At 38.3% G+C, this 27,776-nt stretch overlaps 2 protein-coding genes and 1 non-coding gene across 7 annotated transcripts in view; 2 read left to right on the forward strand and 1 right to left on the reverse strand.

Moving 5' to 3' along the window:
- Positions 1 to 2,382: 2,382 nt before the first annotated feature.
- On the reverse strand, positions 2,383 to 2,489 carry LOC123455247. Its single transcript, XR_006633784.1, has one exon. It is a non-coding gene; the product is annotated as a U6 spliceosomal RNA (small nuclear RNA).
- Positions 2,490 to 12,713: 10,224 nt separating this feature from the next.
- Nol4 (nucleolar protein 4) overlaps positions 12,714 to 27,776 on the forward strand; it is a 416,619-nt gene continuing 401,556 nt past the window's right edge. The window contains exon 1 of one of the 5 annotated variants that reach the window (XM_045134935.1): positions 12,714 to 14,509. In XM_045134935.1, coding sequence (XP_044990870.1) covers positions 14,246 to 14,509 — 264 coding nt within the window. In that variant the 5' untranslated portion in view covers positions 12,714 to 14,245. Of the gene's footprint in view, positions 14,510 to 15,152; positions 15,439 to 15,587; positions 15,699 to 27,776 lie in introns of those variants that run through there. The other 4 variants (XM_004666761.2, XM_004666760.2, XM_045134932.1 and 1 more) reach the window with 4 other exon arrangements.
- Positions 26,949 to 27,638, forward strand: LOC123455081 (PRELI domain containing protein 3B-like). Its single transcript, XM_045134936.1, has one exon. The coding sequence runs from the start codon at positions 26,966 to 26,968 to the stop codon at positions 27,548 to 27,550; it is 585 nt and encodes a 194-aa protein (XP_044990871.1). The 5' UTR covers positions 26,949 to 26,965; the 3' UTR covers positions 27,551 to 27,638.

A 27,776-nucleotide genomic window follows, 5' to 3' on the forward strand; every position in this document is an offset into this window, starting at 1 on the left:
TGTTCCACTGATCTACATGTCTGTTTTTGTGCCAGTACCATGCTGTTTTTGTTACCATGGCTCTGTAGTATAGGTTAAAATCAGGTATGGTGATACCACCAGCCTTATTTTTGTTGCTCAGTATTATTTTAGATATTCAAGGTTTTTTGTGATTCCAAATGAATTTTTGGATTGTTTTTTCTATTTCCATGAAGAAAGCCTTTGGAATTTTGATAGGGATTGCATTAAATGTGTAGATTGCTCTAGGTAAGATTGCCATTTTCACAATATTGATTCTTCCAATCCAGGAACAAGGGATGTTTCTCCACTTTCTAGTGTCTTCTGCAATTTCTCGCTTGAGTGTTTTAAAGTTCTCATTGTAGAGATTCTTTACTTCCTTGGATAGGTTTATTCCAAGGTACTTTATTATTTTTTTTTTTTTTGATGCAATTGTAAATGGGAGTGATTTTCTGATTTCATCCTCTGTGTGTTTGTTGTTAGCATATATGAAGGCTACTGATTTCTGTGTATTTATTTTGTATCCTGCCACATTGCTGTAGGTTTTGATCAGCTCTAACAGCTTGCTAGTAGAGTCTTTTGGGTCCTTTATGTATAGAATCATGTCATCTGCAAATAATGATAACTTGATTTCTTCCTTTCCAATTTGTATCCCTTTTATGTGTGTCTCTTGCCTTATTGCTATGGCTAAGACTTCCAAAACTATATTAAATAAAAGTGGGAACAGTGGATACCCTTGTCTTGTTCCTGATTTTAGTGGAAAAGCTTCCAGTTTTTCCCCATTTAGTAATATGTTGGCTGTAGGCTTATCATAAATAGCCTTTATTATATTGAGATATGTTCCTTCTATTCCCACTCTCTCTGTAGGACTTTTATCATGAAGGGATGTTGGATTTTGTCAAATGCTTTCTCTGCGTCTAATGAGATGGTCATGCGATTTTTGTCCTTCAACCCGTTTATGTAATGTATTACATTTATATATTTGCATATGTTGAACCATCCCTGCATCTCTGGGATAAAGCCTACTTGGTCAGGGTGAATGATCTTTTTGATATATTCTTGTATTCTGTTTGCCAATATTTTGTTGAGAATTTTTGCATCTATGTTCATGAGGGAGATTGGTCTGTAATTTTCTTTTTTTGTTCTATCTTTGCCTGGTTTTGGTATCAGGGTGATGCTGGCCTCATAGAAGGAGTTTGGTAGAATTCCTTCTTTTTCTATTTCCTGGAAAAGCTTAAGAAGCAATGGTGTTAGCTCTTCCTTAAAAGTCTGGTAAAATTCATCAGGGAATCCGTCCAGGCCTGGGCTTTTTTTAGTTGGGAGATTATTGATAACTGTTCGGATCTCCATGTTTGTTATAGGTCTATTTAAGTGATTAATCTCATTTTGATTTAATTTAGGTAGGTCATATAGATCAAGGAAATCATCCATTTCTTTCAGATTTTCATACTTTGTGGAGTATATGCTTTTATAGTATGTCCCTATGATTTTTTGAATTTCTCTGGAATCTGTTGTGATGTTACCTTGTTCATCTCTGATTTTATTAATTTGTGTCTCTTCTCTCTTTCTTTTGGTCAGATTTATCAATCTTGTTTATCCTTTCAAAGAACCAACTCTTTGTTTCATTAATTCTTTGGATTGTTCTTTTTGTTTCTATTTCATTAATTTCTGCCCTAATCTTTATTATTTCTTCCCATCTACTGATTTTTGGTTTGCCTTGTTCTTCTTTTTCCAAGGCTTTAAGGTGAAGCATTAGGTCGTTTACTTGCGACCTTTCTAATTTCTTAATATAGGCACTCAAGGCTATAAATTTACCTCTTAGAACTGCCTTCATTGTGTCCCAGAGATTTTGGTATGTTGTGTTCTCATTATCATGTGACTCTATAATTTTTTTGATTTCCTTTTTAATTTCTTCATTGACCCATTCATCATTTAGTAGTGTATTGTTTAGTTTCCATGATTTTTTTTATGCTCTATAGCCTTTCTTGCTACTGATTTGTAGTTGAATTCCATTGTGGCCAGATAGAATGCAAGGAATTATTTCAATTTTCCTGAATTTGTTAAGATTTGCTTTGTGTCCTAATATATGGTCTATTTTAGAGAATGTTCCATGTGCTGCTGAAAAGAATGTATATTCTGCAGCCTTTGGATGAAATGTCCCGTATATATCTCTTAAGTCCATTCCTTCTATGACCTCATTTAGTCCAGATGCCTCTATGTTTATTTTTTCCTGGGATGACCTGTCAATTGATGAGAGTGGGGTGTTAAAGTCACCCACCACCACTGTGTTTGGTATTATCTGTGACCTTAGTTCTAATAGTGTTTGTTTGACGAATTTGGGAGCCCCCATGTTAGGTGCATATATGTTTAGGATTGTAATGTCCTAAAAATATGGAACGCTTCATGAATTTGCGTGTCATCCTTGCGCAGGGGCCATGCTAATCTTCTCTGTATCGTTTCAATTTTAGTATATGTGCTTCCGAAGTGAGCACTGCTCGATAATTTTTGATACTCTCTTGTTAAGTGAATCACATTAAGGACTATTGTACGCTCTTGAATCACCTTGATCCTAAGTATTCTTAATATATTTTTCTTTTGGAATATCTTCATAAGAAATTAATTCAATTGGCCAACTTCCTTTCAGTCATGTTAACATGGTATATGTTTAATCTGTGTGACTCTTTAGTATTTTCAATGACTCTTGGGTAGAAAATGAAAAATTGTCTCTTAAACTTTCATCCATAATAGCCATGTCTGCTTTTGATTTAGTGTACTTGATAATATACATTTACAGAGAGTAAATGACACCACTGGATTACTTTTTCCATATTCATGTTTTCCATTTCCCCTTCTATTTCATTCTTCCTCTATCTTCTCTCTGGCATGAAGCATTCATTTTCTATGAGTCTATTGTACCTCCTTTTTCAGCACATGTGTTATGCTTTGTAAGATTTTGTCAGCGATTACCCCAGAGTTAATATGTTTGTTGTATATTGAATTAAAATTTTCAGTTGAATATCAAAAGTTATCTGAAAGCTGAGAATGAAACAACTTACTTGACTTTCTTTTTTAATGTGTTACTTATAATTCATTTGCAATGAGAGACAGAGAGAATAATACACATGCCAAGGCCTCCCACCACTGCCAATGGAACTCCAGACACATGCATCTGGCTTTTGGTGGGTATTAGGGAATTCAACCTGGGCATCAGGCTTCGCAAACAAGTCTCTGAGCCATATCCCCAGCTCTGCTTAATGGATTTTCACATGTTATTATCACCAAGGTTTTAAAATAGATGGTTACTAGCATCCAAAATCCCATTTGTCATCTTTTAGCAGTCACCACAAAAGTAATTACTCTCTGGATTTAACTATAATAGATTAATTTAGACTAAAAAACAAAATCCTCGGTGTTTTGTCTTGTTAATTGTACCAGCTTATAAATATGATAGTTGGGTATTTTTGTATATTTGGACACCACTGATAGTATGTTCACATGTAGATTAAAATATGATAGACGAAAATGTCAATGCTTGATTCCTCAGAAAATTCAACTCATTTTAACAGGGGGGAGGTGGCCATGCCAATGGCATGACTGCTTCAGCTTAAAGGCAAATATGTGCCTTTGAGGTGTATCTCCATTGCTATGCCGCTAGTCTAACTCAGTCCCCTAATCTGATACCAATCTGGACTTTGATCACAGAGTAGTCTAGCCCTGTGGGTGTGTTGACTACTCATTGATCAGTTTTTAGTTGACTTGCTGGGTATGTGAATGTAATTCTTAGCCCCCATACTCTCATCCTAATTGCACATTCAAAGCTATGAATTGTTGGTGAGGCTAGAGTGGTGGGTTATTTGCAAAGCCTCACAGTCAGGTTTAATTTTTCAGTACCCATTAAAGCTACATGCATAAAATGATGGTGCCTGAATCTGGAGTTTGTTTGTTGCAGGAGACCCTGATGAACCCATTAATATTCTCTCTCACTCTCTCTCTTTCTCTCTCCTTCCCTATGGGCCACCAACAGTATGAACAAGTTGGGAACCGTGCAAGCTACAAAATCAACCATCTGGGTAAGATGTACACACTTTTTCAACAGTGGTACAGATTCTATGAGGGCAATCAATTACTCTCTAATTGGACATGAGGCCTGTGCAGTAGGAGAAAATTCACACCAAGTATTGAAAGCCAAGTCAGAAGAAGCATATAGCATGGAGGTTATAGACTCCAAAGAGAAGTTCTCCCTCTTCTTTGTCTAAGAATGGGAATAACTATCAAAAATCTCTTAAATAACTATGCTTTATTCCTTTTAATCTATTCAGCTCTCATTCTTGGTTGGAGAATCTGCCAACAAATACAAAGGAGAACTAAGATCTATAAATACAACAAGAAAAGATAGGCAACTGCTAGCATAAGATGAGGCATCTATGACATCTTCCAGGGACCAGGAGATGTTACAGAGAAGGTAGCAATGGCTGTAGACAAGGAGGTCACTCAAAACTCATCAAGGCAGATATTCAGAGGATATAGAGAGCTTAATAGTAAAGGAGACATATATCACACCTGCTAAGGCTAAGAGAACATTGTGGAAGAGGGGACTGACAGATTGTATGAGCCATGGGGTGGAAAGGAGTATCCTGAGGCATTGACCTCCTCTAGCAGAGACTACGGATATATTTATGATTCCACGATTCCACAATGAATATTAGTAACTCCTCTGAAAAGGATCCTCAGTGGAATGGAGGTGGAGGAGAGAAGACATAAAAGTATAATCCAATGTGAATATGACCAATATGTGGTATTGTCATAGTTCATAGTTAATATAAGAAAAAAAGAAAGCAAACCATGCATTGTACAGAGTTGGATTGTTTTCTAGCATAAGTGCCTCTTACAGGATTAAGTAAGATAGCATGAAGAAAGATTCATATAAATTTCATTCTTAAAATATATTAATTAATAATATGCCTCTATCTTAACTGGTTTGAGGAAGAAAATGTACCAATATCTCCACTTCATTATTTTTTTTAACTAAGTGATACTAGTCTTCTGTTCTTTTACAAAACGTGTGGTGGTTCACACCCTTACTCCCATCACTCTAGAGGCAGAGGTGGAAGGATCACCAAGAGTTCAAGGCCACCCTGAGACTACATAGTAAATTCCAAGTCAGACTGAGCTACAGTGATACCCTGCCTTGGGAAAAAAAAAGGTCCCATGAATATTTTGAAACAATTTTATAAAAGACAAGGTATGTAATCATTTCAGTTTACTTTGGATGATAATTTGCTCATCTGAAAAAATGCATTTCCAAAATTTTATTAGTTAAAAAATTCTTGAGTTTTCAAGGACTATTGCTAGTAGAAATTCAGGTCTATTTGATTTTGTAAATTAATGTGTTCACATAAATGGTTCCCCCAAACATATCACTCTTTATAAATTATGTGTGATTCTGGAGCCTTATCAGCTATTTCATCTTCCTCTTCTTTGTGAGGGTTTGTTCCAGTTTTTACACTAAATTATCATCTAATAATGAAAATTACTCCTGTAATTTTGATTAGCCCATAAACTTCATTATATCAACTTGGGTTGCCACTAAATTATCCTGTATGGTGTATTTTATCATATAGATGCACATATGTATATAGACCCTGAAGATATGTTCAATATAAAATATTATTTAAAATAAATGGAATTGTGGGACTTCCCACAACAATACTCTGCTTTACCATATTTACAGAATCAGGGGGTGAATATTTTACAGGTAAGTTCAAAGGAGTATTTTTTGCATGTAAGAGGAAGATTAAGTTTGTAATACTAGGTTTTATTTTCACAATTAAGTATTAACTATACTAAATTCTTAAAGGTTTGAAACCTCTAAATTTTGCAGTTGTGTTTAATGAAAAAAGTTGAATACAAGCTTTACTAAGGACATGAAAGATGTTTGTTGTAGATAAGAAATAAAGGAAATCTAACATTTTCTTTTCTGTCTTGCTTTTCCATCTCATTGGTATGATCCCAGGGAAATAATGCTTTATTCCTCATTTCCTTTATTTCTAAGTTAGCATTGTTACTGCTGTTTGAAGATACCTACGCCTAAGCTCAGATGGCTCCTCAGCAAAACTATTTCTAGAGCCAATGGTTTTGGCCAAGAAATGTATGTGTAGCATTTTTGTCACTTTCATGCTTCAAGTTTTAGGACAAATGTCCTAAGACAATTAATCATGTATTATAAATAACATGCAAGACAGGATGATGCTGCTAAGATGGGAATTGTTTGAGTTAACAACATGGAAAAAAAATACAATGGTTGCTTAGCAGAGGTGTGATGCTCTCTCTTCCCAAAAGACTCTCCCCTACCATGAAAAAATATTCTAAGAATAATCTAGAAATTCTGCACCAGTGCTGTCCACTGAGTTGAAGATGAATATGTGGATCACTGTTTTAAGACATATATTTTGGATGACAAGATAAGCCATATGGCTGGTGGGAAATAAGGCAATATTTGGGGCCAGAAAAAAAGTATTTTCTTTTCTGTTACAGGGACATTAACACCAGATTGTTAACTTTGGACTTTATCATAGTTAAAGCAGCTAGATGGAAATGTCGGGTAGTTAAGCATTGAACAAATCCATATTTGGCTGACAAAATGCAGGAACTGGCTGTACCATGGTACATGAGCTTGCTCAAACAGTGAAGTTAAAGGTAGAAATTCATTAAATCAGCTGGACTATCACATCTAAATTGTTCCTAGTTAAGTCATTTCAATATTCATGGGAGTTAAATTCTGACTAATGCATAATATTTAATTATGGTCTTCCTAATCATGACTACCCATTAATTTGGAACCATACAATAACTATCAATTTCTAAATGAATGAAAAACAGAAATTAGATACTTATAACAAATCTTATAATTAAAATTATAATTTCTCTGAGTTTAGTAATGTCAACCGTCAGAGCAATATTTAAACTCTAAAATGCATTTATCTGTTTTGTGTGCAAAAGGAAGAGAGTGTGTGGGTGAGAAATAGAGACAGTTAGACAAACAGAGATAGAGAAGGAGACAGGGTGTCATTCTGCAGCCAAGACCACTCAAATTTGTGTCACTCCTTCTGTGTCAGCTTCTTGAATACTGATGTTATAGTCATGAACCACCATGACCAACTTAGCATTTTTTCCTTAATTAAAGAATACCTAAAGCACATGAAAGATGAGATCTTTTCAATATTATTTGGAAGAAATATCAATAAAAATAAAATCAAGTAATAAATTATATTTGTGACCATTTTATATATCCCTCTGTTTAAGCAAGGTATTCCTCCTTTAACTTGATTCATTTTGTTTTATTTTGAACAGTTAAATAAGGTTATTAATACACTGTTAAATGACTGCATATATGATGATGTTCAGAACTTCTAGGTTTCAAATCAGCACGTATATTGTGATTCTCTTCCTGACACAACTCAGTAGAAAAGTCTCTACACAACATCTTCTATGACAGATGTGATCACATGCTATCCTTAAACTTCAGATTTCTTTGTAGCATGTCTTTAGGTCCCAATCTAATCTAGCATAGGTCTAGTGAAAGTACCAATTATTTTCCTTGTAAGTTTTAAATGATTTTAAGACCAGGTGAATTTTGGAACTCACTAACAGTTTAGATCTCCTGAAGTATCCATCAAAATTGCTATTTCTCTCAGGCTATTGCACTATCAGTATTATACAAATGCAAGCCAACTTTTGCTTCTCAGTGCATGGCATTCTATTTTAGGCATAGTGCATTAGTGTATACAAAATCAATATCACAAGATGGAGTTTTTCCTTTCTAGCGGACAGGGAATGCGAGTAGAAGTGATGTCATTCATTCCTATGGCTTTAAATTTATTTTATTTATATCTTCAGCCCAGACTTTTCACTGTAGTTCAAGCTTCTAAATTCAAATGTCTACATGAAGAACTCCCCTGGTATTTCAAATTTAACTTCTCTGAAATTAAATTCTTTCTTTCTGCCTCTCTATCCCAACCTGCTTCTCCTCCTCCCTCAGCCTCCAACTCCCAATCTGTTCTCCTGTTTAAGTCAGAGGCTTCATTAGCCATACTACTAAAGCCTTACCATTCCATGCGAGTCACCCATGGCTCTATCTCTTAACTGCCATATCCAGTCAATAAGTATATTAGTTCATCTGGGTTGCTATAACAAAATACAGGACATAAAGGAGTTTCTAAACTGTAAGAATTATTATTCTTTCAGTTCCTGAGGGTGAGAAGTTGAAGACCAAAGTGCTGACAGATTTGATATCTGATGAGAGCCCTTTTCAGAAATAGCTCTTTTGGTTTTATCCTCATACCACAAAGGTTTTCCTCCATAAGGGCTGTAATCTTACTGTAGATTTAGGCCCTACCATGAAATTATCTCTCACAACATCCCTTCAATACTTTGATGAATAGGATTTTAACATATGACTGTGGAGGGAATCACAAAATTTTACTTCCACTGATACCTGCAAGATTTTTTTCTACCTTTAAAATGTATATTATGGTGCTGGAGAGATGGTTTAGCAGTTAAGTGCTTTCCTGCGAAGCCTGAGGACCTGGGTTCAAGGCTCAATTCTCCAGGTCCCATGTTAGCCAGATGCACAAGGGGGCACACATGTCTGGAGTTTGTTTTCAGTGGCTGGAGGCCCTGGCACATCCATACTCTCTCTATATCTGCCTCTTTCTCTCTCTGTCTGTTGTTCTCAAATAAATAAATTAAAAAAAAAGTATATTATTCCATCACCTCTCTCCCTCCCTCCCTCCCTCTCTCTCTCTCCCTCTCTCTCCCCTTTCCTGTTGTTGTGCTAGTCTACCAAGATACAGCATAGATGCAGGACAACTCTTAGAGGCAATCCTCCTGCTTTCATCCACTTGGAGTAGGTGAATCTCCTCCAATGGACAATAAAACTCAACAACTTGCACATCAGTCAATTTCCTTGATTTGAACACATTGTTCTCCCACTGGACCCATAACAAAACACAAATTCTTAAATAAAGCAAACTCTGCCCTTCAAGATTTGGCTGCAGAGGATGACTCAAATATCATGTGTTGCTAAAGTAATGCAACCATGTGAACGATATGTGATCCTAGACTATTAAATTCCATGGTCATGGGCCTTATAGAACATTTTAAGGACTCTCTGCTTTAGGATCTTTGTGTGTTGCATGTGGTCTCCTTTCCAGATTCTTCTTGTAGTAGATACCTTCATATCTTTGAGGTCTCCCTGGGGATAATTTCACATACTCAGAAGAAAAACCCTTGCTTTGCTCACTAAGTCACTCCATCCTGTCTCCTACACCTCCATTACTTTCTCTTATAATGCTAAACTCAAAGTTTAATTGCTTATTTTCTTGTTTATTATATGTTGTGCTTAAGTACTATGAGTTGAGGACCATGCATACACGTCTATCTTACTATTCTTATCCCACAGCCTATTGAACAACTTGTGTTTGTGACTATTTTCTAGATGAAATTTTAATTATATAAATGTATCAATGAAGGCTGGTTTATTCTCTGAACTGTGATTTTATGATTACATATCCTACAGTATTTGGATTATCACGTTTTGCTAATGAAACTCATGCTTTATGAATATGTAAGAAAATGCAAGTTTTTTTAATATACAAGCTGACCGCAGGGTGAAAGAAATTTTACTTTTACAACAAAGTCATAATGAATATGGCTAAAATTTTGAATTTTATAAAATAAAATAATTTTCATATGATTTCTTTCTTTCTTTTATTTTTAGGTGGGGGGGAGGGGCTGTCTGGCTTGAGGCAGTGGTCTCAGTCTAGTCCAGGCTGAGTAAGAACTCACTCTGTAGCTCCAAACTGGCCTCAAACTGATTAAGGCAATCCTCCTACCTTAGCCTTCCAAATTCTGGGATTAGAGGTGGATGCCACCACATCCAGCCCCATATAATCATTTCTATCTTCCCCACTCTCTACTTTCTTTTTCTGCCTGTCAGGCAGGCAGGACTTGGGTCTAGGTTAGATTTAGAATGAGGATTACCATAATGATGTGAAGATTCACTTTGGGGGAAGAGACAAATTTGTGGAAATGAAAGGTCAAGTTCAAAGCAGCCAATTTAAGTTCATCCTACAGGTGAAGTGGCACAGCAAGATGCTCATAGCTGAGCTGGGAGTACCTGTCTGTAGTAAAGAAGTTAAAATGACACAATCAATGCAGAGCAATTTTCTGAAGTAGGTTTTAGATTTTGTCAGGTGCATATGTTCCAAAGTGGGAAAGATATGGTTAAAAGTTTTGGCTCAGGTGCCAAATACAAAACAAGTCACACAGTTCCACTCAAATCAGAGGATGCCAGTTCTTTGAGAGGTCGGACCTTACAATCTTAGGACCCTCTGTTGCTTTCCTCAAAGTTAAATATTCTTTCCATAGACAATTATTTATTTTTTATTATTAAAAGAATGAATTTTAAATGATGCAGCTCAACATTTGTGGGACATCTGGTTACTTTATCAAATGCAGATAATGTAAATAAAAATTGATGACATATTTGTTGGCATTCTGTTCTTTTTCTTGTTGAGGGGATTCTTGTGTCTGTGCATTAGGGTGTCAATATAGTAATAAACACAAATGGGTGTGTGGTATGTCCCTGGCATTTCCAAAGTAGATACCAGTTTCATCCAAGCACCTAGCATAAATCAACAGAATGGCCACAGAGTGTTCCTCACTGTGTCTTTCCTCTTCTTAATACTTATCCTTTCTTCTTTAATATACTAACTCAATATCTCTTTCTTCTCCCTCCCTCCATTCCTTCCTCCTTCCCTGCATTTCTTCCTCTCTCTTTCCTTTCCTTCCTCCCTCACTTCTTCCTTCCTTTCTGCGTTCATTCCTCCTTCCTTCCTTTCTTCTTTCTCCTCCCCCACTTTTTTGAGAGGGTCTCTCTATATAGTGTAGACTGCCTGGAACTCATTATGCAGCCCAGGCAGGGCTCAAACTTTCAGCACTCTTTCTTTTCTACTTCTTAAGAACTGGGATCACAGGTGTGAGCACCATGCCTGGGTTCAATATTCATTTCTCAAATACTTGTTATGTGCATTGTCCATTGGGATAAAGTTACTACAAAACAAAAGAAAATAAAAATTTCAAGGACTGTACTTGAACAAAGAAAACATACTCATGCAAAAATATAAATATATCACAAGAACCAGTGTAATTCTTAAATTCTTATGATGTAAAACAATTGTTTTCAAGTTATAGGTAATCTTTCTATCATTCCTGGTTTGTTCAAAAAATACATGCATTTGATTGGGACTATTACCAATAAAATACTTAGGAGAAAAATGGCAAATATCAGTGTGCAATATGGTTATATGCTTATATTGTTTGTCATTTTGGAACACAAGTTATATATATATATATATATATATATATATATATATATATATATATATATATATATTTGTATGCAATATTGAAATACCAGCTATATAAAAAAGATATTAGAAAGTCTCTATCCAAAGGAGTTTAGAGTACAGACAACATTTTCAGTTGAATGATAAAGGAAGGAAGCCTTCCAGGGGCTGAATAGATGAATGAAACTTTTCAGAATGAAAACCCACAAAAAGAATTCTGTAAGAGCTGAATAAGTTACTAATACAAGAGAAAGTGAATGCCACAAAATTAGCTTACTTTTGAATAAATGAGCATCCCAAGATCAACCATGCGTTCAGAAGTTTCCAGAAAGCATCAACCATATGTAACAAAACCTTTATCTTTCCACCTGGAATCATGCCCTGTCTCCGATGCCCAAGGGAAACTTTGAAGAGTTCTTGTGAAACACATCACACTTAGAAGCGTGATTCAAATCATTGTTCTGTTCTGTTCGCTATATTGAAGTATATAAGATACTTTTTTTCTTTTAAACAATCGGAAAGATAAACAAAGTAAACATAAGTAATAAATTGAAAGTGACATATCTTCATGAACATGGAGTAGGTTTACCTGTGACTTCTATTTGGCAGTTGCTTCTCTGAGTTCCAATGAACCAATATTCATTTGCCAAAAATTCAGGCCTTGGGACAACTGATTTCCTTTAGCAATTTTTGATACAAAAGAAGGAAATAAGAGAATAAAAACAGTCAGGGTGGCCTCAGGAGAGGCTGAGTTGTGGTTGCAGGGATCTTGCAAGTTAAGAATTCGCCAGGGACTAAAGAGCAATGCAGAGAGGGGAGAGAGGAGGCGACGCGCGGCGAGGTGGGGGGTGGGGTGGGGGATCTCTTCCTCTACAGCTGCCCTGTCCCTCATTTGTTGCTCCAATAAGCAGTAATTAGGTCCTGAGCTAATGGTGTCAGCTGATCTGCTGTTTTTAGGCTAGATCCAGAGGAAATCTCCATGGAAACCCTGCTGGAGTCGTCCCCCCACCTGGATGCTGCGTGCTCCTTTCCGCCACCTGGCTGCCACTCCGCCCGCTGCTGCCTCCTCCCGCCGGGAACCTGCAGCCTGCAGCATGCGCACTGCCCCCGGGATCCCTAAATGGGACAATTCTGCCTGTGACGTCAGTGACCAGCCGTCTCCACAGAAACTTTTGTCCCATTGGCCAATCAGAGAGCTTAGAAGGGGCCGCGGGGTGGAGGGTGGGAGGGGTGGGGGTGAGCAGAGAGGGGAGAGGTTTAGTGTGCCGAGCCGCTCTAGCTCCGCCTGGGATGTCAGTCCTGGCAGCAGCGGCCAGACCTTCCCCGAGCCGCGCGCCCCTGCGCCCTTGCGCCGCTGCGCCCCGCTCTCCCTTGCTCCCACACGCACACGCTCCGCCCGGCCAAGCAAGCCATTGACCATTGGTGCGAGCGCCTGCACCAGCCGCAGCGGAGGACGCAAAACACTCCTAGTTGCATTCGGAGCTTTCATCTGGGAGACCCAGGCGAGTGGCGAAGGTGGGCTGGGACCCTAGCGGGCGCTGCGCGGCTCGGGCCCTGGGCTGGCAGAGCTGCTTCGACCAGGCAGCCTCTGCCGGAGCTGGAGAGAGAGAAGCGGCTGCGGCCGTGGCGCGAGGAGGGGAACTTCCCGGTTTCCAGCGCCATAACCCACGGATGGAAATCCTGAATGGAGGAACCGCTGACTTCTTTGCGTGAGAAAATTGTCCCGAGGAACTCGGATTTGACTGCTCAGAGCAGCGAAAGGTGTGTCCATGACGTGGTTTGGGGAAAATCGGCAATCGAAACCTCCCATGTGAGCTGCCAACTGTGACCGAGGGAGAAGAGTATGCTTGCTTTAGGTGTTTGAATTTCATGCACAAGGCTTTAAGCAAGTGGGCCATAAACTTACTTCGGCATCCACTTCAGCAGAAACCCGAAGTCTTGTCGGAGAACCCCCATCTTTATCCTGGAAAGCCGCCTTCGTGTACCCACATCCTTTGGATTGAATCTCTGTTTGGGCTCATCTTTCCTATAGAACATAGTTAAATATCTAGAAATGTTCTGCCAATTTCTGGGACATAGGTCTGAGGACCTATACAAGGCGCTAGGATTCAGCCCAGTACATTTGAAAAAAATGACAATTTAAACAGTTTTAGGATACCTTGGTGTTCTTTTAAATCCTTGTAAGATAAGATCTGACGGATTTACACACGTGACAGGTAAGAACTTTCTCTTTTTTAGCCTAGTCTCAGAGAAGGCCCAAGTAGAGCAGGACCCAGGAAGAGGAGGGCCGTGCGCCCCTCGGGGGCTTCAGGCTCTTGGCCCGGAAGCTGCTTTGGGAAGGCACAGCCCTTGCTCCTGGACAGGCTGGAGAAGCGTGGGGGGCACGAGCGGGTGGAAGGCGGCGCTGCGCTCCACCTGCCCTGCCCCGGACGAAGCCCGGGGGCGAGGCGTCAATATTAGGATTTTTATTAAACACAAGGAATGGTCTTTTAATTATTCAGAAACACAGCTCCTCCGGGCCAGACGCTGCTGCGATGGTGCTGGTCACACAATATTCTAGCCCCGACCGCGAAGAGGACGATAAAAGCGTCCGGAGACACCCTTTGCAATCACGGATGAACCACACTTGGTAGTACCGGGCATTGATTGCTGGTGCCCGAGCAGACTCTCCTCCCCTCTCCCTGGACGCCCCCCCCCCCCACCGAGGCTGGCTCCCGCGGCGGCCAGGGCTCACGTCCGTGCCTCCTCCGTGGCCCGGGTTGCGTTTATTTTTCATGAGCCCCGGGTGAACAGGTGCGAAGTGCTCTGGGAGCATCCGCTGGCGGCCGGGCGCGCGGAACATGGAGAGCGAACGCGACATGTACCGCCAGTTCCAAGACTGGTGCCTTAGGACTTACGGGGACTCGGGCAAGACCAAGACGGTGACCCGTAAGAAATACGAGCGGATCGTCCAGCTCCTCAACGGGTCCGAGTCGAGCTCCACGGACAATGCCAAATTTAAATTCTGGGTCAAATCGAAAGGCTTCCAGCTGGGCCAGCCGGACGAGGTCCGCGGGGGAGCCGGCGGCGCCAAGCAGGTGCTCTACGTGAGGGTCAAGACCACGGTGAGTGAGTGCCTTCGCCTTGTTTGTCTGCCAGAGCGCCTGGAGGGGAGGGCGGGGAGAGGGGAGAGGGGGAGGGGGCGCGTGAGCCGCTGTTGGCTCCTGGGCCCCCCCCCTTATCCCCTCCCCGAGTCGCCCCCGGCTCGATGTTACCATCGAGGCGTCTTTGTGGTCCTTTATTTAAAAGAGGCCGCGCACCTGCTGAGCCTGGCGGCCCTCCCGCCTCCCACACGCGGACCCACGCGTGCGGCTGTAGCTCTTTCCCGGCTCAGGCGGCATCTAGCCTTACTGGGCTAGAGCCATTGTCCCGCGTCCTTCCCTGGGTGCCTGGAGCGTGTCCCACCTCCGCCATCCAGCATAAAGGCCAGACTGAAAGCCGCGCCACACACTGATCACAGATGATTCTCTGATCGACATCTCCCTTGCCTCGTCATTGGCACAAAGCCTGACCGGTATCCGTGGCTATGGGTTTTTCCCCATGACACCATGGGGTTTTTGTGAGACCGCCAGCGGGGCAGACACGGGGCCGTCCGCATGCCTTGATCGCTCACAGAGATGTTTGCCAGAGCTGCTTAGATTGCAAAGAAGGTCCTGGAGACTCCTCCTCCCCGCCCCGCATCCCCTTCCTCACTTGCCCATAGCCAGAATAAAGCGGCCCCAGCCAGGCCATAAGCAACAAAGAGATGCGCTTGGGCGCAATCAAATGGGGTGTAGTGTTTCCTCTTTCTGGGGTGGCTAGTCGTCTGGCCGGCCACAAAACCTAGGCGCTCAAGTGAGGAGCTGGCTGTGGGAACCTTGCCCATTTCAGCCTCAATGGTAGATGGATGCCCTGGGCCTGGGGAGCCGCAGCTGGCCAGTTTCCTTGATGAGAAGATGGGTTACTTTGGCTACAAGTAGAATCTCAGCTCAGATGTGAAAGACCTTTCTGCACGGTGGGTACTGGCCAAGAGTAGTGGTAGGGAGCGATCTGGTGCCTTTTGTATTTTTGCCTAGCTGTGGGGTGTGTTTAGCTATGATTCCTTTGCCTCCCCCCCCCCTTTCCCCCTCCTTACTGGCAAGTGTTTCCCTGGGCTGTGTTCTTGGAGGATGCTAGAGAGAAGTCGTGTGGAATGCTCTGCTGTCTCTAAGGGAGGTGTACACTGTGGAGACTGCGTGGAAGGCCTTCCAAAGCTTTATCCAAGGACTCCTTCAGGTTTGAAAAGCAGTTTCTGGTTGCTCAGCATTAACTAGGTTGTTTGAGGAATGGATATTTCTTTTGGAATTTATTTGGAAAGTGGAAATAAAGGTGAACTGGAAACACACAAGTTATTTTAATGTGCTCTTGTTGAAAGATTGGTAGAGGTAGCTGGCTGTCAGGGTGGCTTTCTTGAACATGGGCACTACTGAAGACAATGGGGAGATGCTAGCTTGCTGGATGAGGACATAGAGGCAGGTTTGTTTACATCTGCAGGAGCCTGGAGTCTGCTACAGAAAAAGACTCCCTTTGGCTTTATTGTATTAGGACTAGCTTTAAGAACTGGAGAGACATAATCTATTGTTAGACAGAGTAAATTAGAATTTTACCTGAGTGAACAAAACTTTCAGATAGATTTAATGTACTACTTAATCTGATCGTATATATTTTAAAGGGTCATTGCCAGCTGGTAGCTTTGCATTTCTTTTGTGTGGAGATCCCTCTGATTAGTGGTCTGGTTGATTCATTTGTAACTGGGTCCACTGAATTTATATTTGGATACACATTATATAGGTTAGCACATATATTTTTTTCTGAAAATTAACTCAAATTGAGAATAACATGAATTCTGAAATACTTGTAGTGACTGTCAGTTAGTCAAACCAATATTCACATGCTATGACACCCATATTTTCATGTCAAAGATGAATGCAGATGTATGAAAGAGTTATTAAGAATTGCTAAGAAATCTATATAGAGTGACAACTACAGGAGGGGAGATGAAGGTGTAACACGTGTTTCTCTTTTCAGTAAAGAGTCCATATATTTGTGGGAGATTCTGTGACTTGTCAGTTGATATTCTTACTGATTTCCATGTAGTATTCAAAGAAGCTCTACTGTTTATTTAAGCCTGTTTGGAAATGCGGAGCAAGTTTTTAATTCATAAACTCTTTACTGTTCTTTATGAAATGTTTCTGCTGCTCCATCTCTAGTGGCTATAAGAGGCAGCCAATCATTGTTTCAATGAGATAAATAATAAATAAAATATCTCTTTTGTCCTTTTTTCCCACATCTCAAATTTATTTCTCCCTTAAAAACATGTTGAGTTTTCCTCATAGCAGGAATCCAATCACCTAGAAGACAGGAAATGCATTACTTTCAATCCACTGGCAGCACTGGTTGAAGTAAGGAGCTATTGTGGTTGAATAGGATTCTCCAGTAGGGGAGTCGTTCTGTCCTGGAGGTGGAGGGCTCTGACTAGTCAGTGAGGTGCTTTGATACTGCTGTTGCAGTAATGCACTGATGCTGCTAATTAGACATTATTACCATTGCCAAAAAGAAAGAGAGAAAAGGGAGAGGACAGGCCTGTAGTAATTAACTAGTTTAAAAGGAAAGAGAGACAGATAGCATCTGGGAGGATCTATAAGAACAGAGCAGACATACTACATAGGCATAATTGCAACAATACTATCTTTCAGTCTCATAGTTAAGAAGCTAGGTTCTATATTTCACCAAAATAATAGTGACAACTTTGCAAATATTTTTGTCCTAACCTTTTAACTTACTGGATAATAAAACTGACCACACAGCAACTACCTTAAAATAAACATTATCAGCTACTGGAAAAGATAAATGTGTCCTTTAACATTTACTCTCCATGTCTGAAACCTTTCTGCCACTGATATTTAGGTAATTCTGTGGTCTAGAAGAGGACACTGTGTGGTCACCAAGCAACATCGTCCTGAAACCCAGCCATTTTAGATCTCGAGTGGGACTTGCACTTCTGCATTTATACAGCTTGCTCAGCATCACATCTGTTTGTTTTTTTTTTAATTCATGCTACCACAATTGTTTTTATACTTTTTTTAATTAAAGGTGTCGAAAATGTTCACGAATGTAATGATGAAAACCTTAGAGCAGCCCTGAAAAAGATACAACAAATATCTGACACTGAATATAACAAACTCAGCCAGAGACAATTTTAGATAAGCTGAAGTATGGTTGCTTCTAGCTGAGTGTGAAGCTTTTGTTACTAATTGACATTGTAGTTTCTGGCAACAATTAGTTGAACTATATAGTTAGAATATAAACTACCAAAAACACATTCTACCACTTAACAGTAAGAATGTTACATTTAAATATAATCAGAATATTCATTAAAAATTTTTGCTAGCACTATAACTAATGCATCAACTTGTATTATTAAAAGTTCATTGTATTGTATTAAACATTAATAAGAAACTCGATAAGCTCATGTTTTTATCTGTCTTTTATCCTTAAGCAAAATAATGGACATTTCAACTGTATAATAGAGTAATGTAATGTTTTTCTCAACATGTGTTTGTAAAAGGAGACACTAAGGTCTAAGTTTTTCCATCATGCATTGTATTATATATTTATTCTACTATGTATCTTGACTTTTATTTTGGTTCCTCTATGTCTTAGCAGAAACTGTTTTCTTTCTATAAATTTCTTGTGCCAATTGATATTCAGTTCTTGACGATTTTACCTTCTAGGATCATAATAGGGACCCAGAGACAACAAGGAAATGGATACAGTGGCACAGCATGAGAACTTCCAAGAGCTTCAAGTTCTGTGCCAAAGATTGTGAAGGCATTTTTCTCATAGTTTTTGTGTTTGGCGAGGCTTTTATTGTCAAAGAGAGAGGAATTCAAATGAATATAATGGGTTTGGTTATAATCTTTGGATAACAAGATAAAATAATCATAATTACAGATAGCAAGGAGCACAGAATTATGGGCAGAGTGTATATGCTAGAGCAAGATGTATGTCCTGGCTCAGACACTAGTGCAGCTGTGAGCTAGAAGAGTTTTTATAAGTTTTCAGCAGTAATACTTTTAACAAAAAGTATGTGGCATAAGTACTTGGCAATACAAAAAGATGAAGAATGTCCACAGACTATTTTAAGTATTATTTAAATATTTTTATATTTTATTTAAGACAGAAAGAGGTAGAGAGGTGGGTCCTGGAGAGTCGAACTGGGATCCTTGGGCTTTGCAGGCAAACACCTTAACCGCTAAGCCATCTCTCTAGCTTCCACCCCCCTTTTAAAAATATTTATTTGAGAGAGAGAGAAAGAGGCAGAGAGAAATGACATTTTATAACAATAACCAAAAACAAATATATTTCTTCCTACACCTGTGGTGCATTACTCATGTGTTATATTACTTTGTAGTTATTATGTTATAGGTATTATGAGTTATGTATCTTAGACTTATTATATATTATAGTTATATTTGTATTGTCAAGAACTTTTATATTTATGTTTTCATAATGGCTTTTTCTTTGTTCATATCTAAATGGTTATCATCTACTTTTCACCTGGTTTTCTTTATGTCATATTTCTCTACTTTTACTAGCTTTAATTACTTGATCCTCTTTTTAAAAAGATGATTCCTGTGTTCTATTCCTTGAGGCTTATGTCCATTGGGCATATTTGTCCTTTGCATTTATTCCCAAATATCAATTTAATTAGTTACAGATTCTTTCACTTTTCTCTCAGGATATTATAAATATTTTCTATGTTCAGTAAAATTATAAAGTAAATCATTTTCTTGGTTTCATAAATTGTTTACTGGTTTATCCTTGGTATTAAATAATCATTTCACTCAGATGAATTTGAATTCTTTGTCTCACTGTATTTCTTGTGGGTAATTGTACATGTGTTACCCATGCTTTTAGTCATATCTATGTTTTGGTGACTTAATATGAGTCTTGTGAAGTCCAGATATGAAATTGAGATTTTTGGGGAGATGGTGTGCACATATGTATGTGTTTTTAGATGTTCCTCCACGTGTGCATGTTTGCAATATGCACATGCATGTGTGCATGCAGGTGGAGGCCATAGGTTGATGTTGGATCATTGCTCCAGTTGCTCTCCACCTTATTTACTGAGAAATAGTCTCCAGAAGAACACAGACCTCACCAATTTGGCTAGACAAGCTAGCCAACGTGCCCCAGGGATCCTCCTGTTTCTTGTTCCCTAGTGCTGGGATTTATTGGAGAGGGCAACCACACCAGTAATTTTCCATGGGTGCTGGGGACCTAACTCAGGTCCCCATGCTTTCAGGAAAAGCACTTTACCCAATGAGCCATCTCCCTAGCCCATGTATTTTTTTTTTTTTAACTGGGAATTTCAACCAAATATTCCAGAGTGCTCAAACTAAACATTAATATGCAATTCATTATTTCTTTGCACCTTCCCTTATTCTGGGTTCTACAAATTGACTTGTATTTTTAGATTTTCCTTTTTCAGTGAATGGTAATCCTGTTCACTTAGCCATACATACAAGCTGAAAACCTTTGTGTTGCAGTTGATTTATGTCCTTTCTCCTGATGATCAGTGTGTCCCTGAGTACTGTTGATCAAGCCTGTAACATCTCCTGACCCTCAGGTTCTTACTAGGCATCTTGTACAATATGCCTGGTATTTTATTATTTCCTTAAAAATGAGGACAGAGGTTCATTCAAATTCTAGTGTCTAAAATAACATGTGATACAGTTGGTGCTCATTATTTATGCAAGAAATACAAATTATTTTCCAGCCTTATGTGGAACAGATATCTACATAAGAACTTTTTCATTTTGTTTCTATCTGTATATCAATATGTATATCTGTATGTCTTCCCAGCTCTCTCTCTTAATTGTAAACATAACATAACATAAAATCTAGTGTATTAATCAATTTAATTGTACAATTAAATAACCTAAATATGTTTACATTTTGTAGTAAATATCTTTATATTTTTATATGTTCCCCTTCCCTTTTTCTCCAGTTCCTGATAAACAAGAACTCCATTTCGTATAGGATTTATCTTTTTTAACTGATTCATTTCACTTAACATAATGCCCTCAAGTTTCATCCGTATTGCTGGATATGACAAGATCTTTCTTTCTACTTATTACTGTTCTGTTCTTGGTACATAACCACACTTTGTATATATATTTTTCTGCTCATGGTCATTAGTGTCTCTTACATTTCTTGGCCATTATGTATAGCATTGTTATGAGAATGGATGGGCAAATACCTATATAAGAACCTAGTTTACATTTTTCATGTATGCCCAAAAATGTGGCATCCAGGTCACATGACAGTTTTGCTGTTCCTTTAGGTAATCACCTAACTTTTTCCCACCATAGCCATAGCACTGTGAAGTACTACTAATATTCAGGAAGGTACTCATATTCATAAGCATCTGGTGGCTTGCTTTCTCATCAGGAGCTCTTCAGCAAGCATACATCTTAGAGCAATTGCAGAAATGTACTATGATGTTATTGATAATGTTATATCAATACACTACCTTTTTCAGATTCTTACTAGAGTAATCATTGAACTCAAAATATGTCACTTTCAATCCTCACTATAGTCCAGTGATGTTTACACTATTATTCATGTAGGAAAGCTCAGTTATAAAGTAAGGTGGATTTCTTACTATCACCTATCTTAGGCTAAGAAACAATTTCAATGGAGTCTTTTCTACTACATTAAGACACTTGTTTCTAAATTCTTAAAATAAGGTCCAGGTCTGGGGAGAGAACAAAAGGAAATATGTAGTACGAGGTAGAAAGGAAACTATGATAGGGGCAGAGGTTGGGGAATAGAGGGGGAGGGACACCAAGAGCAAAATATGTTTCAAACATCATTATGAGACCTTAATTCTTTATAAAGTAATAAAAATTAATTTTAAAAGGTACCCAGATTGCCTAAAATCTAGAATATTATAAATCACTTATAAATACCCATGTACTAACATTTAATTCATTATAAAATGTGTTAAAATATGAACAAAGATTATAAATTGATATTTTATCTTTTTCTTTACTTTGGTAGCTTATCTTTTACACTTCTTGGGGCATACTGGTGCACATACTTGTCATTCTAATTCACAGCATACAGTTGCCTTCGTAATGAACATTGTGGTTAAGACCTTAAACCTCAGCTAAAATATTCTCTCCTACTATATATGGGGTGACTCTGTAATTACAGTTACTATACTGTAAATATACTACTATAACCATGGAGACCCATATTACCCACAAAATAATTAGGAACATTTGATTTTTGTACCCCAAGAGAAAGGATTTCACCCAACGTATTTTCAAGTGATGATGCACGTCTAGAAGAATTTAAGTTCAGCATACAGTAAAGATGAGTTTGGAATAGTCATTTGGGGTGAAAACATGGAGAGCCTCGACTGGCAAGTTCAAGTTTAAATTTCATTTTCTAGGGAACATCAGCTAGCAAACATGTTTGAGCAGGGATGCCACAGAGTTAAGTAGATGTCTGCAGGTACTGAATGTCCGTCAGTGAATGTTGCACAATGTAAATTAAATGAGGAAAAAGTCAGAGTTACACAGTTCAATATATTGTTTCAAATAACATTGCAGGTATTAAATTCTAATGAAGATGTTTCAAATCAATATAATTTAATAGCTTCATGTTGCTGAGAAATTGAGTTATACGATACACTCTCAGACTTTTATTAATTCCACTAAAATGTAAAAATAGGATTTTATGAAATTTAAGAAAATATACTTAAGGACACTTGAAAGGAATATACATCTAGCCATTTTATCATAAGCAGTTTTTTCAACTGACATATAATTGTTGATTGCTTGGTTGTTATTACATCTGCAATTACGAGGTTTCCCATTGGAGAGATCTGAAATACCCTAGTGGAGTAATCTGTACAGAATATCTGTCCACATTAAAAACCTTTTGAAAGTAAACAAAATATCAGCTATTCCTTACAATGTAAAGTAATTGCTTCAAGTTAATGTTCAAATATAATTCCAAGGTTTTTGCTTTTACGTTTTGATTTTTTTAACTTATATGTCTGATTGTGTACTTATGGTTCTTCAGTCTCTGTGCATTGTGTTAGGTAGAGTTGTAAATGATTCCAAAGTACACCTCATGCTGCTATGATCCTTTTCTTTTCTTTTTTTGAAATATTTTATTTTTATTTCTTATTTGAGAGAGAGAGAGATACAGAAATAGGCAGGTAGACAGAGAGAATGGGTGCACCAGGGCTTCCAGCCACTGCAAATGAACTCCAGACGTGTGCGCCCCCTTGTTCATCTGGCTAACGTGGGCCCCGGGGAATCGAGCCTTGAACTGGGGTCCTTAGGTTTCACAGGCAAGCGCTTAACCACTAAGCCATCTCTCCAGCCCTGATCTTTTTCTTTTCTGAGTGTAGGTAGAACCTGTACTTATGATGAGCTGTCACTCATGATTACATTTTATGGTTAGGGTGACCTTATGATGGTGGGATGCATGAAGTATGTGAGGTGATTGTGATCAAATCATTCATCAATTAACAACAGGGACTTATTTGAAAGGTAAAATTGGTTAAAAGCCTGAAGTATACTCAATGCTGGGAAATAAAGTGGAACACGTGGTTAGGAGCTTACAACAGCTAAGTGAATTCCATATATTTGCCCTTATGAATAGTCCTGCTGTAGACATGATAGTAAGGAGGTCTTTCTGTCATCTTAAATTCACCTCTGTTGCCTATATATCCAGTATAGGTAATACTCTTTTTAGTATTTTGAAAACTTCCAACATAAAGTGTGTATTGATTTACATTCCCATCCACACTGTAGTGGTTCCCCTTCTTTACATCCTCATTAACACTGGTTATCATTTGCCTTTTGGTGAAAGTAATTTTCGGTGAAGTGAAGTGATAACTGATGATGCTTTTGACTTGCATTTCCCTAATGATGGTGGTGTAGAGCATGTTTTTACATATGCCCATTGACCATTTGTATATTTTCTTTTGAGAGATATCTGTACAATTCTTTGGCCCAGTTTTAAAGTCGGAATATTTATTTTGTTGCTGTGTTGTTTTAGTTCATTATATATTTTGTATATTAATTCTTGATCAGATATGTGGTTGGCAAATATTTTCTTTATATTCTATGGGTTGTCTCTCCACCTTGTTACTTGGTTCCTTTGTTCTACTGAAGCTTTTAAGTTTCATGTAAAATCTCTATCATCTGTTTTTGCCTTTTTTTAAAGTAATGCTTTTAAGGTGCTATCTAAAAAGTATCATTGATCAGAAATTTGTCATGGGGTTTTTATTTTCCTGTCTTCTAATAGTTCTCAAGTTTCAGATAGTGAATTGAATATTTAACTCAGATATTGAACTGTTCATCCATGCTGAGTTGATTTTATATGTGAGACAGTGTATAAAATGTGACATATATGCATGTATTCCATAATAGAACTATTTCCTGTTGTTTATTACAATACAAAGTTGGAGGTCATGGTGCTAAGTAAAATAAGCTAGGCAAATTAAAAAAATTACATGATCTTACTCATATATGGGATCGACAAGAGAAAAATTAACCTTAGTAGTAGAATGTCAAATGGTGTGCACCAGCTTGGGTTGTTAGTGGAGAGGCGATTGGGTAGATACTGGCTGAATTATGTGTAGTAACAATGAAATAGAAGGAAAAAGTTCAGACAGTCATTACACTAAAAGGTGACAGTACTTAATGATGATGTAGTGTGTTCTTAAAAACCAGAGACAAGGGATACTCAGTGTTCCCACCACATCAACAATGTTTGTAAGGTGCATTTGTCAGTCATCTAGATTTAGCCATTGCACAGTTAACATAGCCTTTATATGTGACATATAAGTTATATTGTATATAGTTGACACATGCAATGGTATATATAAAGTCAAAAATGAACAAAAATGCAGAGTGGAGGATGTCCCTAGATGCTGAAAGAACACTTACTTGGCTGACAAGCTAGCTTGATACTGGGCACCTTAGTCCTAACAAAGGAATGAATTGGTCAACAACCAAAGAGTTCCTGGAAGTGCATCGGCTACAGGTTCCAGATGATAGTGATGAGGGTGCAATTGGCTGATAACTGGATCCCACATTTGTGAGAATCTAAGCAGAAGATACAATGCGATCAGATTTCTTTTGGTCTACAGATGCTGGAGCAATGGTTGGAGTATTTGACCACATAATTGGTTCTAATTTGTTATCTAGTAAAAGTTTAGCAATGCATATTTGAGTCTTCCATGTTAAATTTCCCAATACATCGGAGCACTTAAAACAGGTCAAGTTTGATTAAGATTATCTACAGTTGAAAGTCCAGATGGAATCAATTTAAATGTTTTTATTTAACATATGTCAATTTTTAGTTGTTGATGAGAGAGTGGTCTTCAAATTAAGTAAAGCATAATTTATGTCAGAAAATTTGAAATATTTAGGGATTAATCAGTCTCATTTGAAAAATATACATAATCATATATAGTAGATACTTTTCTTAATGTTTCATTTTTAATATTTATTTCACTGTGTTATATATAGCTTCTAAATATATAAGGTGACTTATTGTTTTAAGCTTATCATAGAGTAGACAGAGAATCAATCATGCACACCAAAGAAATTATTATCAAAATAATTGTAATTTACATTAATGTAGTTTCACATTTTCCAAAAAATAAAGTATTACATACATGTAACATTTTTCTTATTTGTTAGAAATACCCATTCTATAATTATTTCATACATTTTAATATAATCCTTTTTCAAATGAAATAATCACATTGAGTAAGAATATACAAAATACCAGTGCAGTGACTGACAGATATTTTTCTTTTGTTAAACTGGAAATGGAAAATAGACTTCCCTCTCTATCTTGAGTTTGTTTTGCTTTTATTCCTTTCTCTGTGTCTGAAGTTTGTTCACGTGTTCTACTCTTCCTAATTTTAATCAAGTGGTTCTTTATGGTAGTCATCTTCACAGTTATAGGTTTATCAAGTGTTTGGGGACTGTCAGAAAACTGTAAGGCTCAGAAAGAGATTGAGAATTTAACCTCAGGAAGTTGGACGTTTCATTTGAATAACAGGAAAAAAAACTCATAGGCCAAGAACTTCTATTTCTGTAGTTTTCTTCCATCAATTATATTTTTCAGAAAAAAGAAAAAAAGAATTGCATATAAGATCTCAATATTTTTGAAGGTGTTTTTTTTTTTTTTTGGTCTGGTTGTGGGAGAGGTGTCTACAAGAGAATGGATCATCCCAAGCCCAAGGCCAGCAACACACCACCTTCTTGGTTTTCACTGCCAGATGGCTGGAGGGTTTGTTAGGTTTAATCCATGGACATTGGGCAAAGCTAAATGGCCCATGTCAGGATATAATGAATTGTTTGGACATATTAGTGTCATTCTCTACTCATTGACCTAATTAGATAAAATCTTCAAATATCAGATGTGGATCTTAGAAGTATGCTCTGTCTTCTCTTTTGTGTTTATCTGAGTTCAAGAAAGAGTTTTTGTTAACTTTGTTGTATTTCATTTTTTCTACGAAAACTAGCATTACAAATAACTAATGTAATTATTTGTTGATCTACTTAAGTTGGAAAATGGAGTGATTTGAACAAGGGTAGGTAATATTTACTTTGAAATGCCTATTAAAGGAGGTTTAACTGTAAATTCATAATTACTAAGATAACAAAGGGGTCAAGCCTATCTATTATACTGAGATAAAATTTTCTTAACTGCTTCTAGCCCCATAAAAACAATTGACATATTTTCATTTATTGTTCTCTCCTGAACACAGTGAATGTTATGAATAAGTCTTACCCTTTAGCTAATTTTTGTTATTCTGTTAATACATAGTATAACAATTATCATGTCACAAAATTTTCAAATCAGGGCAATAAGTTCACTCTCTAAAACTGTAAATTTTACAAACGCCATTGATCAGGAATGATATCCAAAGTTATTATTATTATTATTTTTTTTTGGTTTTTTTTTGAGGTAGGGTCTCACTCTAGTCCAGGCTGACCTGGAATTCACTATGTATTCTCAGGGTGGCCTCGAACTCATGGCGATCCACCTACCTCTGCCTCCCAAGTGCTGGGATTAAAGGCGTGCACCACCACGCCCGGCCAAAGTTATTTTTAAATGACAAAAACATACACTGTAAAAAACATACACTCTAACCTACTTGAAAACACTTGAAAGCTGTCCAGGGAGCCTCATGAAGGAGTCAAGCAAAACTCCTTGTTCCTCTGTGCAGCAGACCAATTCCCAAGGAGTGGATAGTGTGCTCCTATAGTCTCTCTAGAATTATTTAATCTTTGTGTTTTGAGGCTTAGTATTTGTAAAGTTTTCCCCATAATTCTTTTTGCTAATTTTACTTATTACATTCACATGATTTTAAACTGATAGAATGCAAAAAATTAAATCCAATGTAGTATAGTAAAATGTGATTGATCAGACACCGGGCAGGCCCCGGCACCATGAAGATCTGGACGTCCGAGCACGTTTTTGACCACCCATGGGAAACCGTTACTACCGCTGCCATGCAGAAATACCCAAACCCGATGAACCCCAGCGTGGTTGGCGTTGATGTGCTCCACCGACATATAGATCGTTCTGGAAAGCTGCACAGCCACAGGCTTCTCAGCACCGAGTGGGGCCTGCCCTCCATTGTGAAGTCTCTTATTGGTGCAGAAAGAACCAAGACGTATGTGCAGGAGCACTCTGTGGTTGACCCTGTGAGGAAGACAATGGAGCTGAGGTCTACCAACATTTCATTCACTAATATGGTTTCCGTAGATGAGAGACTTACATACAAGCCACATCCACAGGACCCAGAAAAGACTGTTTTGACCCAGGAAGCCGTAATCACTGTGAAAGGCGTCAACTTGAGCAGCTCCCTCGAAGGACTGATGGCCAGCACCATATCTTCCAACGCAAGGAAAGGCCGAGAAGCAATGGAGTGGGTGATCCGTAAGTTAAACGCCGAGGTTGAAGCACTGGCCGCTTCGGCACGAGGAAGCATAAGGGCGCCCATAGCGGCGGCTGCGCTGGGCGAGGAGTGACCGCGAGAGTGGGTGCGCAGCGGCCAGTCCCCGGGCTCTCCAAGCTGACAGCATATTTATTTGTTATTTAAAAAAATACAAGTATTTTAGGTAGAATTTTTGTGTTTGTTTACATGAGGTGGGGTAAAGCTGTGACTTGATGAAGATAAAGAGATGTGGGGTTTTGAAATCAAAAGGGTCATTCATGTGAGGCTAGTGTGGTTTGAAGCGACTGATTTTGAGGGCC

Source organism: Jaculus jaculus, chromosome 15 (assembly GCF_020740685.1).
Source record: "Jaculus jaculus isolate mJacJac1 chromosome 15, mJacJac1.mat.Y.cur, whole genome shotgun sequence".
Classification (NCBI taxonomy): Eukaryota; Metazoa; Chordata; class Mammalia; order Rodentia; family Dipodidae; genus Jaculus; species Jaculus jaculus.

Coding starts and splice junctions, on each gene's coding strand:
- LOC123455081 (XM_045134936.1), top strand. CDS start 26,966: ATGAAGATCTGGACGTCCGAGCACGTTTTTGACCACCCATGGGAAACC.